General features: G+C 51.3%; 1 protein-coding gene across 1 annotated transcript; it reads right to left on the reverse strand.

The window, feature by feature from the left end:
* Window positions 1-7,184: 7,184 nt before the first annotated feature.
* Window positions 7,185-12,267, reverse strand: CCDC177 (coiled-coil domain containing 177). Its single transcript, XM_025392708.1, has 2 exons — window positions 11,926-12,267; window positions 7,185-11,034 (listed from the first exon to the last, which is right to left on the reverse strand). The coding sequence occupies exon 2, from the start codon at window positions 11,004-11,006 to the stop codon at window positions 8,877-8,879; it is 2,130 nt and encodes a 709-aa protein (XP_025248493.1). The 5' UTR covers window positions 11,007-11,034; window positions 11,926-12,267; the 3' UTR covers window positions 7,185-8,876.
* Window positions 12,268-12,546: the final 279 nt, after the last annotated feature.

The raw sequence follows: 12,546 nt of genomic DNA on the forward strand, positions 1-12,546 counted from the left end.
CCCTTTAAGCTCCATAATATTGTAATCTGGTGGCCTAGGAAGTTGAAGCCTAGCCACAAATGACACAAACTTGCCATAAAGTAAATAATTACCAATGAACAAGAAGGTAGAGGAGGGAGAATCTACCAGTGGGAGTTAATCAATCACACATACAAACTGCCCTTGAGTTGGACTTGCCTTCTAGAGCAGTGCTTCTCAAACTTTAATGTGCAACACGAATCAACTGGGGATCTTGCAAAAGGAAAAAAAAAAAGAGAGAGAGAAAGAAAAGAAAAAGCAGGCTCGGACTCAGAAGGTCTGGGGTGGAGTCTGAGCTCTTCGTTTCTTTTTCTTTCTTTTTCTTTTTTCTTTTTTTTTTAGATGGAATCTCACTCTGTCACCCAGTCTGGAGTGCAGTGGTGCCATCACGGTTCACTGCAATCTCTGCCTCCTGGGTTCAAGAAATTCTCATGCCTCAGCCTCTCAAGTAGCTGGGATTACAGGCATCCACCACCATGCCTAATTTTTGTATTTTTAGTAGAGACGGGGTTTTGCCATGTTGGCCAGGCTGGTCTTGAAGTCCTGACCTCAGGTGATCCACCTGTCTTGATCTCCCAAAGTGCTGGGATTGGAGGCATAAGCCACCGAGCCCAGCCTAACCTTTTCATTTCTAATAAATTTCCAGGTGATACCAGCGCTGATGGTCTGTGGACCACACTCTGGAGTAGCAAGGTTCTCGAGCAGGGCTACCCAACAAAAATTTCAGTGATGATGGAAACGTTCTGTATCTGTGCTAGCCACCAGCCATATGTGGCTGCTGAGTGCTTGCCATGTGGCTAGTGTGACTGAGGAGCTAAATTTTTAGTTTTACTTAAATTTAATTAACTTACTTTTTTTTTTCATTTTCTGTTGCTATCACAAAATTTAACTAATTTAAATTTAAATAGGCGTATGTGGCTAGAGACTATTGAATTGGAAAGCACAGCTCTAGAGCAGTGGTTCTCAACCTTAAGTGCACATCAGAATCACCTGGAGAGCTTGTGAAAACACAGATTGATGGTCCCACCCCCAGAATATCTGAGGCTGATCCTGCTGGCCCAACGACCACCCTTTGAATACCTCTGCTCTAGAATATGCATCATCCCTGATGTGGTAAGCTTCAGGGTCAGCACAAGAGTCCCTCGTCTTGTCTCTGGGCAGTGAGCCTCAGTCCATCCTTAGTGCCAGCAGGACCCACCTGGTGGCACTAAGCTCCAATGAGATCTGAGCTTTCTCCCTGCAGGCCTTACACATAGACATTGCTGGCAGTGATTCAAATGGCTGCCATTGGGATGCTCCAGGAGGTCCCCTGGGTTATAAAATATCATTCCCACTGATTCCCAAGAAGCAACAGAACATATTGGTTAAAAGCATGTGCTGTACAGCCAGACTAAGGGAATCCAAGCTGGCTTTGCTCAACACTGGCTGTGTGACTATGGGCATATAATTGCTTAAAGTTCATGCCTCAATTTTATCATCTGTAAAATGGAAGTAATAACAGTACCTACCGTATAGAGAATCTTGTGAGAATCAAGTGCTTAAAACAGTCACCTGCACAGTGTAAGTGCTTAGTACACTTTGGCTATCATTACCCCTGCAATCCCAGCATTAGCAAATTGCTGCCTTCTGCTATGCATTTGCTCACCCTGCAGGTTCTCTGGAAATAAGCAGATGTTCCTGGGAAGCACACTCTGCCTACTGTACAATTTTGCTGAGGATTCAGGAGTACTCTGAGGTCCACTAGGGCATCCCTCTAGGTTATCCAAGGATGGAAGAAAGGTGACAAGGTAGGAGAGCTCCTAGAAGGTTGCCATACTCTTCATCCTCACTTCCCCATGCACAGTGAGAGCCAGGATGGGTCAGCCTACCTGTTTAGCATCTCTATGTATTGATGCATGTCCAAAGAGGAGAACAGACATCTACAAACCCAGGCCTGAAGCTAGCCTCCATGCAGTTGTCAACAGGGCCAGAGGGCCAGGAAGGGAGACTGGGGACATTTGGCGAGGCTTCTCAGGGAAAGTCATTAGTTGAGGATGAAGTGATGCTAAGGCATATCCAGCTCTCTCCTTCCTGCTCCAACACTACCCCTACAGTGAGCCCATCAGCACTCTCCCCAGTTGGGCTTGTCCCAGACCCTCTTCCTCATTCCTGTGTGGCCATAGCAGAAGATGGCTGTACAGTCCAGAATTCCTGCCAAGTACCACCACACGCTGTAGTACCAGAGTCCCCCCGAACAGTGGTTCTCCCACAACCTCTCCTACTTGGTCCTGCTGAATACGCTATCATAGAACTTGGGTATCACCAGGACAGAAGCACACCCTCTTTGCCCTAGAAAGACACAAATTTTAAAGCATTCTGTCATTTTACCCATCATTTAAGAAGTCTTAAAATAAAATTTCCAAAATTATTATCAGATGTCAATTTTATTGCCAAACAAGGTAAATGAGTAAACAAGTAAATCCCTACCTCCCCCAACCCCCACAATCCCAGGATTACTGCTCATTACCAGGGGAACCATTTTTCCAGAGCCCCTCATTTGGAATGGTTGGAAGATTGCCACACAGCAAGGACTACCCCCCAAAGGGCTACCATTCAAGCCTAGTGTCCACCAGGACCACTTGGCTTAAGGTCGATCTACCCCATTCCTTCCTTTACCATCTTCTCTAATTTAGGATATCAGTATCCACAAATTGAGTGCTATTTGCCAGATTGTGCTAACTGCTTTCCAAGAACTAAATGATTTAACAACTCCCTACCAAATAGGATCTATTGTCTCCATTTCACAGGGGAGAAGAGGAACGAGTTGAGAATAGCTTGAATAAGTCAAGACACTTGCTCCTTTGCCAAACTCTTTGCCTTAAGTTGTGATAACCACAGGGAATAGATTTTTCAGAATTTGGTGGATGTCAGTCATTCTGTTACACTATGTTACTGAATGATGGCATTTTGGCATCTAAATTCTATTTCTCAATACATCTCTGACACCCAGTGAGAGAATGCACTGGGAAGGAGAAGTGTAGTGGCAGCATGAAAACCCTTTGTCAATATGAGGCTCGATGAGGGATTTGGGAGATGCAGACACCATGCTCACAAGCCACAGCCTGAAGCAGCCTTGGGGCTGGAGGCAGGTGGGAGCAATGGAACTTTACAAGGGGCAGCTCAGCCTTCCCAGAGATTAGCCCTCCCTGAAAGAATAAGATGGCTGTAGTTCCTCCCTTTGCAAGAACACTGATGCTGGAAGCAGTAAGGGTGGGCGTGTGCATGTGTATGTGCATGCACGCTTGCACATGTGTCCTCAAACACAGAAATATGGATCATTCACAAGAAAGTCCTGTGAACTGTGTAAGTGTCTGACACAAAAATATGCCATCAATACTGTACTAATGGAGGGCTGGGCACCATGGCTCATGCCTGTAGTCCCAACACTATGGGAGGCTGTGGTGGGTGGATAACTTGAGGCCAGGAGTTTGAGTCCAGCCTGGCCAACATGGCGAAACCCCATCTATACTAAAAATACAAATTTAGCCGGGTGTGGTGGCATGCACCTGTAATCCCAGCTACTTGAGAGGCTGAGGCATGAGAATTGCTTGAATTCAGGAGGCGGAAGTTGCAATGAGCCAAGATGGCGCCACTGCACTCCAGCCTGGGCGATAGAGTAAGACTGTCTCAAAACCAAACCAAAACAAACAAACAAAAGATTGTATTAGTGGAGAGGAAGAAAGGCAAGAACACTTCAAAATGACAGCTAATTTAAAAATCACTTTGGATTAGGTTTTTGTGCTCATTTGAGACATGACTGTATTTGATGAATTGAAAAGTAGTAATACCGCAAATGATAACATTATCAGCGTTTCTCTGAAAGAAACCATCCCACATTCCATAGCCTAACATCTGCTACAGTAAAAAGATAGATAGAGGGAGAGAGACAGAGACAGAGACAGAGAGGGAGACAGAGAAAGAGAGATGAATCACCTTCAACGGTATTGCCTGTCATGACTTTAAGAGAGGCAGCATTGAAAACTGGGCAAGAACTCTACCCTCTGTCCCAGCCCTGACCTATTGGAAACCAAAGCAGCACCAGGGATAGTAATGAAGGGTTGGGGGCTTGTTGGGAAGATCCATGGGGTTGGGAGGAGGTGTATGTAGAGAGAGATGCCAGGGAGCTCTGTGTAACAAGCACATATGAACTGATGAACTGCTCTTGTCTAAAGACACACATAACCAAAGCATATGATCAGGTGTGATATTCAGGTGCTATGCCAGACACCCAAGGCCGGATGTGACACATATAAGGCCTAAACAACATTTCTAGAACTGAGAGTTTTCTGCTTCTGGGTCCCTGAAAGCCCCTTTGCAGGTTGTGTGAAGAAATACCAAGTTTCCTTATGTTCCTCTGCCACATGTTTCGCTGGGTGAAGATGTGCTCATATAGCAGAGAAAGGCAAGCCTGCATAGCAATCTTTGGGCTCAATTACCTGGAAGGCTTAAGAAGTGGGATATTCTGGTTTACTACATTCTTTTATAGATTCAGTATTGACCAGAAATTTCTTTTTGTTGAGACTTTTAAACTGGAAATGGTTCTGCAATTTTGACTTTCTTGTCTCAGCAAGAACAGTCAGATGACAGAGCTGGTACCAAATGATGTTTGGTGAATTAGGACTCTGCACAGCCTGAGGCTCGGTTCTCTAGGTCGAAGATCATTATTTATGCTGCCTCTCTTAAACACATGACAGGCAATGCCCCTTGAAGGTGATCCATCTCTCTCTCTCAGTTTATCTCTCTGTCTTTGTTTACTGAAATTTAAAGCTGATTAAGTGCATGACATGAATTCGACCTGATTAATCAAGGCTTCTCCAAGAAAAAGAGAGCAACAGTGACTAAATGATGATTGAATGGTGGATGACTTGTCCTTAGGAAGCTGACAATGTTTGAAGTTAGTGCCTTGAGGGACCATCAGGTCTGCCTGCAGATGGATACTCAGGTGAGGTGGTTGTTCAGCCCAACATGGAAACAAAGATGTTGTCTGCTCATGACATTGTACATATGTGATCTCCAGGGTCAATGATCAGAGAGACTGTTTCTCCAGCACCAAGGGCAGTGCCTGGCACATAGCAGGGGCTCACTGAAAATATGTTGAATGAATGGAGTCCTGACTAGCTGGTCTCTACACATTTCCTCTGGTCACCATTCATTTGTCCATCCATCCCTCTGTCCTTCTCTCCATCCAGTATCTACATGCTTACCATATGTGAGATGTAAAACCATTGGCTGTAAGGGATTCTATGCTAAACAAGATACAGCCCTTTATTTAGAGTCATCTCTATTTCAATGGACTTTGTAAAGGTGAAGAAATACGTGATGGATTTTACAGAATAGCCTGAACACAGACTGCATTCTTATATATCTTCACTATCCCAGAGAGTCTTTGCCTTTAGCAAATCCTGGTTACTGCCCTCATTGGAGAGTCACAGTCTGCATGCTTCCAAAAAGAATCTTCCACCATCCTGTCTAGATAGGGCGTAGGCATTGGGTCACTGCCTGAGCAGGACACTAAACTAAGCTTCACTGATGATTTCATCTGAAATCGTTTTGTCCTTCTTGCTTCCATGGTAATGAACTAAACCTAAGCTTCTTCCAACGCCTCCCATACCTCCTCACTTCATTTCACATTCTCTGTTTTGTAGAACAAGGGGATGCTCCAAGAGGAAAAATGTGATGGTCTGTGATCACTTCAAGGCTGCAATCCCCTGGGTGGTAAGAACACATCCAGCATGGTGCTGTAAAGCAAATTCTGAGCACTCGTTAGAATATCATTTAGGGACAATTCCACCCAGAAGAATATACATCAGGAGCCATTTTTTCCACCCACTATCCTTGTTCCACCTCCAACATTCTCTTGCTGCATTTCAGAATAGGAAACAACCTCTTCTCTCTGGCGTTGCTTCAAGAAAAGGATATAAACAAGGGGCCCAACAACGATTCTGGAAATTGCTTCTCCTCAGAAAGCAATATGGATATTTATCCTAGAATATGGAGGTCAGCCTATACTCTAGCAGATGGTCTAGAACATTCTTTATTGTCACTAGGTTTGGCTTCTGTTTTTGCTTCCCCCCCCCCCCCCCCCCCCAGGGTTTTACTATGTTGCCTGGGCTGGTCTCGAACTCCTGGATGCAAGTGATCCTCCTACCTTGGACTCCCAAAGTGTTGGGATTACAGGCATGTACCACCATACCCAGCCCTGTTTTTGCCTTAATTCTACTTGGCTATATGGATTTTTGTTTTTTGAAGAATCTAAAAGATTTTGCCTTTACACAGTGCATCTCTCTAAGTGCAAACTTCTAATTTGGTGAGATTCAGGTCTGGGCCTTTGCAACACATGGGATACTATAATTTGTGCTTTTCAAGACTATACCTTTCTGCAACAGGTCATGACAGTACATCACACTCTGAAACCTCGGTACAGTTACATGACCCTTCCTGTTTATAGCAATTGCACCTTTAGTTCCAGAGTTGTAGAAGTGGGGAACCCATCTGGATTCTGATTAACCCTCACAGTGTCTGTGTGACAGAGACGGCAGAAATCATGATCCCTGATTCTACAGGTTGGGGAAACCAAGGCACAGAGAAGCAATCTACCCAAAGTCACTCAGTAAGCCAGAAAACAAACTGGGTAAAGGTCCAGGCAAGACCACTTATGTTCCTTTCAGTGCCTTATCTGAAAAATCAGATTGCCTCCTCCAATGAATGCACATACTTTGGAAGTAAGTAGTTTTAAAGTGGAATTTTCTATGAAGGTTTCAAAAGCCCTTTACCAACTCAAGAACCACAAGGTAAGAACCAGAATCATATTAACCTTTTAGTTAAATGCTTCTGACTCATGGATAATATCAATTATTTCAACTCACTGACAACCTGGTTACCAACAAGGAGAAAATTTAAGGAAAAAATTCACCCATTCAAGAAATAAACCTTGGCACACAGGTTTATTTCCTTTCCTTGTTTCATGACATCTTAAACCTAACACCCAAGCACTGCTTCCTTCTACACAATACACCTTTTATACTTGTTGGCATGTGATGGGGTGGGAGTGAAGGGTTGACAAAGTGTGTGTGTGTATGTGTGTGTAAAAATCAGCCATTTCAGGGACAATTTTACCCAGCAGAATATATATGAAATACGTTTAATGTAGTAGTTCTCTACCCTGTTTCCTTTCTTTCTATTTTTTTGGTAACTTTTTATTCCTGATTCTGGTTTAATGTAAAAAGTGATGTTTTACTTCCCACCTTCCTTGATGAAGGCAGAGTCAATGGGTGGATATGGCAGTGGGGCAATTTCAGCTTAATGGAAGGGAAGCACTCTAAGGGTCAAAATTGCCTGATGACAACTGAATGTGACCTTTTGGACCATGGAGTGACCTGGTATTGCAAGTATTTCACCCCAGAGGCTAAATGACCATCTGTCCACTATGCACTGCCCCTTCCAACACTAGGGATCCATATTCCCAGAAAGAAACTAGGCTGACAGCAATCCTCCTGCCTCCCCCACCAGGTCAAGAAAGGCACAAAAAGGACCAACAAATAATACTGACATGGTGCTTTGGATCCAGGAGGCCTTGCGGTACCAGGAGAGGAATACTGATGGTCCCATCTGGAGAATGGGAAAGGTGAGGCATTGAGAGGGTGAAATACTTTCAGGCATAGTTGAGGGGGTGCCAGGAAATTTAAGGGGGAGACTTTTTCCTGGGGGCAGGTGGAGAAGGTACACGGCCATTGATAGTGAACACAACTCTCAACAAAGAGGTAATTCCAGCTTTTCGGCCACACAGTAAAGCAGCCAAGGATACCCTAATTGTCCTCAGAGAAGTGATGATTCCTTCACAGAGGGAATCCTACACTCCAAACTCTCTGGGGCCCACCCTTGAGACTGCATGCAGGGCTGGAGATTTAGGCAGGAACAGCCTGGGCAGGCACGTAAGGTAGCTCTGCTTCTTAAGGCATGACTGCTGTCTTCATGGAGTGGGCCCCACCCTGCAAGGAAGCTTAATGGAATGGAACACTGCTGCCAAAGGAATCTACCCCCTCCAGGGGCTGGGGGCTTCTATTAAAGCTAAACAGCATCACCAAACCAACCAATTTCCTGTGCCACTTGGTAGAATAAGGAGGGAGGGGGCAAAGGACAAAAATCGAACATTATCTGCAGATGATTGTCTAACTAGAAAATCCAAGGGACTGAACTGAAAAACTATCAAAACTGGTGAGAATTTGGTCAGGTGGCCGATTAAAAGTCAGGTCTAAAAAATCAACTGTTTTTTGGATCATTTGGGCATGGCTTGACACCTTGGAGGAGCTGTGTTTCTCTGGGAGGCCTCCGCGCTTTGTGCAGCTTGCCATATTTTGAAAGATGGAGGTGAGTCAGGGTGATGTTCCCTCAGCAGTAGCAACTCTGTCTCAGACACCAATGTCGAACAGGTGCCTGGGGCAACTGCTGCAGAAGGGGTGGGGACAACCACCTCTGCCCTCTCCTGGGGGGCTCTCTCACCAGTCCTGATCAGCCCCTTTCCCCCAAGCTTCTCTATTCCAGCCCAAGAGACACATAGGGAAGTCTGGCAAGGGTCGGTGCAGGAGCCATCAAGGGTGGATGCGGGCAGATTGTGCTGTCATCTCCAAACGAAGTAAGTTTTAAAAACAAAGAGGGCCAGCTGATAGGTCCCACATGTCTGTACTGTTGTTGCCTCATTGGTCAGAAGCCTTGAGAGGCCACCGCGCTGCGCACTGAGCAGGGACTCCCACGATGGTCAAAGTGGTCCAGGGAGGCCCCACGGGGCTGTGCTTGCCAATCTGACTGGTGAAGAGTTGCAGTTATTTGCGGTCCAGGCTGGCGTGTAGCTGGGCCTCCCGCACCATACGGTCGAAGGAACGTGTGTTGGTCTCCTCCCGCACCTTCTCGCGCACGTGGAAGGAGGCCCGGGCTGTGGAGCGGGCGCTCTCTAGCGCACTGCGCCGTTCCCGCGACAATTGCTCGCTGCGCTCCAGCTTGCGCCCGATGGCCTGGAGTAGCTCTCGCCGGCGGCAGTCTTCGTCCCTCTCCACCTTCTCTTTGTTGGCACGCTGGGCTCGTTCCTTCTCCAGCCGGCTCTGGCCCACGCGCCGCGCCTTCTGCTGCACTGCTTCCTCGGCCACCTGCGTCGCGTGCTGCAGCCGTCGCTCCCCTGCCCGGGCCAGCGCCTCCAGGTGCGCCTGATGTTCCCGCTCTTTGCGCTCTGCCGCCTCCTTGGCCCGCCGACCCTGCAGCTCCTCTCGTCGGGCCCGCTCTCGCAGCTCCCGGGTGCGCTGCTCCACCAAATGCTCGTAGTTCTCCTGCGCGCGGCCCAAGCTGGCTTCCAGCGAGTTCCGCAGGCCCTCTCGCTCCTGGCGCTGCTGCCGGGCCCGGCCCTGTAGCAGCGCCTCGTGGCGCGCCCGCTCGGCCCGGCTCAGCTCCCGCTTCTCCCGCTGCAGCTGACCCTCCTGCCGCTGCTTGGCGCGGGCCGCGCGCTGGGCGCGCTCCCTGCGGATCTGCTCAGCCCGCTCCCGCCCTTCCTGCAGGCCTTCCTCACGTTGCTTCAGGTTCTGCTCCTGCTGAAGCTTGCGCAGCCGATCCTCCCGGGCCGTGCGCTCCGCCCGCTCCCGCCGCAGTAGGCCCTGGCGCTCGGCCAGCTCCCGCCGCCGCTCCTCGCTGCGCTCGTACTGCCGCTGCCGCCGCCGCGCCGCCTCGCGCTCTTCGCGGCCACGGCGGCCTCGCCGCTCCTCCACCTGCGCGGCCCAGGCTCTGCGGCCCTGCTCCAGGGCGCGCTGCTTCTCCCGCTCCTCGCGCTCCCGCCGCTGCTCGGCGCGCACGCGCTGCAGCTCCCACTGGCCGTGCGCCGCCGCGCGTTGCTCCAGCAGCAGGAGCTCCTCCTGGTGCCGCGCCAGCATGAGCGCCGCGATCTTCCGGTCACGTTCCGGCACCCCGCGCAGGCCGCGCTCTGCACGCACTTGGCGCACGATGCGCTCCACGTGCTGAGCGGTCTGCGGCGAATGGCTCAGGTCGCCGAGACTGAAGCTGCGGCCGGTGATCGGAACCAGGGTCAGGGCGGACGGGCGGCCCGGAGCGTTGGTGGTGGAGGACGCCGACCCCGCCGGGCAGCTGTTCCTGGCCGAGGCCCGAGGCGGCCAGCGCAGCTCCCTCAAGCTTTCCCCACTGTAGGATGACGACGATGCGCCCGACTCGGAGCTGAGGGCGCCCTCACGCCGGCGGGACAGTGAGTCCAGCGAATGGCTCTTCCTGCCTGTCCGAGAACCCGCTGGCGGAGGTTGGGTCCGGGTGGAGGAGGGACTGGGGGAAGCCTTGCGGGCCGCACGCGGCGCGGGCGAGGCCGGAAGGCTGGTGCTGCTGCAGCTGCTGCTGCTGCCCGCGCTAGGTGCTGAGGCCGCGGCGGCGGCGGCGGCGGCGGCGGCGGCAGCCGCCGCCGCGGGGCCCAAAGGTGTGAAAAGGCGCCGCTTCTCCTCGCGCATGATGCGCTCGCGCTCGGCCCGGCATTGTTGCAGCTTGGCGCGCCGCTCCGCCTCGTAGGCCTCATACAGGCCAGTGGCCACCCGCATGGAGCGGCCCGGAGCCTCGCGCACCAGATCGGCCAGGGCCCGTGGCAGCAGCTCCACCGGCTTGACCGCACAGCGGGCACAGGCCTCTAGCGAGCGGGGGCTGGTCAGCACATAGCGGCTGCCCTCCGCCTCCGGGCAGTCGAAGTTGAAGAGGTCGAGGTGCAGCAGCGGGGACTGCTCCCGCCGCCCACCTTCTGCGGCTGCACACGGGACTTCTGCCTTGCGGGGCACCGCCGCGGAGGCCGAGGCCGAGGAGGCTGCGGGCTCCTGGGCGCCCTGGGCATCAGGGGGCACGGACGCCGCGGCCTCGTCCCCTCCGGAGTCACCGGGCTCCGCTCCTGCCTTCTCTTCTTCAGGCACCGGGTCCACCATGGCTGAGCCCAGTCCTTTGTTGGAATCTCTGCGGATCACAAGGAGGGACATCGAGGAATACATCTGAGAGCTGTTCCCCCCTCCTCATCCATAGTCACCCCATCCCAACTTAATCCGCTTTCGGATTAGGCTCAGAGGCTTTGGTGGAACGTAAATCATAAAACCGATGTCGGAAAGCCCAGGCTGAACGCCAGAACGGGGATGGGGGTGGGGCAGACACTCGTGTTCAGAGAGCAGCCTGGGTCTCCCTCAGCCCCGGAATGCGGGATGGAGGCCTGTGGCGAGGCTCCGCTGGGCACCTGGCCCGCTAGATGCATCCCCTTTCTGCTGCAAGTTAAGATGAAAAGATCCAGGTGCAGGCAGGAGCTAGCGAGGGAGGCGCTGGAGGATTCCCGGGAGGATTAGCGTATTTGTTTGTGGCTTAGGCGGGCTACTGGGGATGCAGCTTTGCAGGAACAAAAAAGCAAGAGGCCTGTGCATCCCAAGGGACCCCATTTGCCTAAGGGAAGAAGTTTATGGTTGATTTCCCCTGCCAAAGGAGACTCGGGCGCAGGGCCCCCGGGTGATTAAAGGGCTGGGAGAAGTCCCCAAAGGCCTTTCCGGGAGGGGTAATGGATTCTTGCTCTAGCAGCTCTGGCAGGGCTTGCCGAGGGCTCTGCACGCTGCCTCCGCCCCCACCTCCACCCCCACCGGGTGTTTGCTGGAGATGGAGAAGGTGCCTGGATGCTCTCAGACACACCGGATCTCCTCCAAGTCTGAATGTGCTAAAGATACCATCCACCCCAGTCTGGGTTCAGATACCCGCCCTCGGGTGCCCTCCAAGTTCCCCCACAGCATCCCAGTGGGTGGGCTCCCGGAGCGCAATGAACCTGGCCGCCCAGGTTCCCGCAGCTCCCAGTACCCGAGCCAGTTTACTCACCCCGCGTCCTGGGCTTCGGCCCCGCGCCAAAGGCTTTTGTTCGCAGCTTGCCGCTGTCCCCTGCGCTTCTTCAGTCTCTGCGCCGGCGGGGTCGGGTTACTGCCGGCTGCAACCGCGAAAGGAGCCCCATCTGCCGCCGCCAGCGTCTCTCCATGGGGTCTGCGAACAGGGCGCGCGCACCCCAGATGCTACCTACACGCGGGAGGGGGAGTGCGACAAAGTCTCCCTGAAATAACGCGGCTCTGCACCCTTCCCTCACACTGATTCTTTAAAAAAGATGCCGGGTTCCGTCGCTGCTGCATCGCTCTACACCTCTACAACCGTGGAGGTACCGCGGGTCCCACGCTGCCCCCTGCGCCTCCTGGCGGACACTCGAGGGTGCTGGTTTGTTTGCTTCGAGGACGAAGGAGAAATTTTTGTTTAAATGTATATGCACACACACGTACGTATGCATATACACACATATAATATGTATATATACACCCTACACAGATACAGGTAGATGTAGGTATAGATATGGATAGATACTGATATATAGATCACCAGGAAACCCTAGTCTTTCAGCAGCCTAACTGGGTAAAATGAAGGAATTGCTCAGATTGTTTCTAAAGGAAATCTTGA

This window comes from Theropithecus gelada, chromosome 7b (assembly GCF_003255815.1).
Source record: "Theropithecus gelada isolate Dixy chromosome 7b, Tgel_1.0, whole genome shotgun sequence".
Classification (NCBI taxonomy): domain Eukaryota; kingdom Metazoa; phylum Chordata; class Mammalia; order Primates; family Cercopithecidae; genus Theropithecus; species Theropithecus gelada.

What these genes read in the sequence shown, in the direction of transcription:
- CCDC177 (XM_025392708.1), bottom strand. Translation starts at nt 11,006, where the DNA reads ATGGTGGACCCGGTGCCTGAAGAAGAGAAGGCAGGAGCGGAGCCCGGT.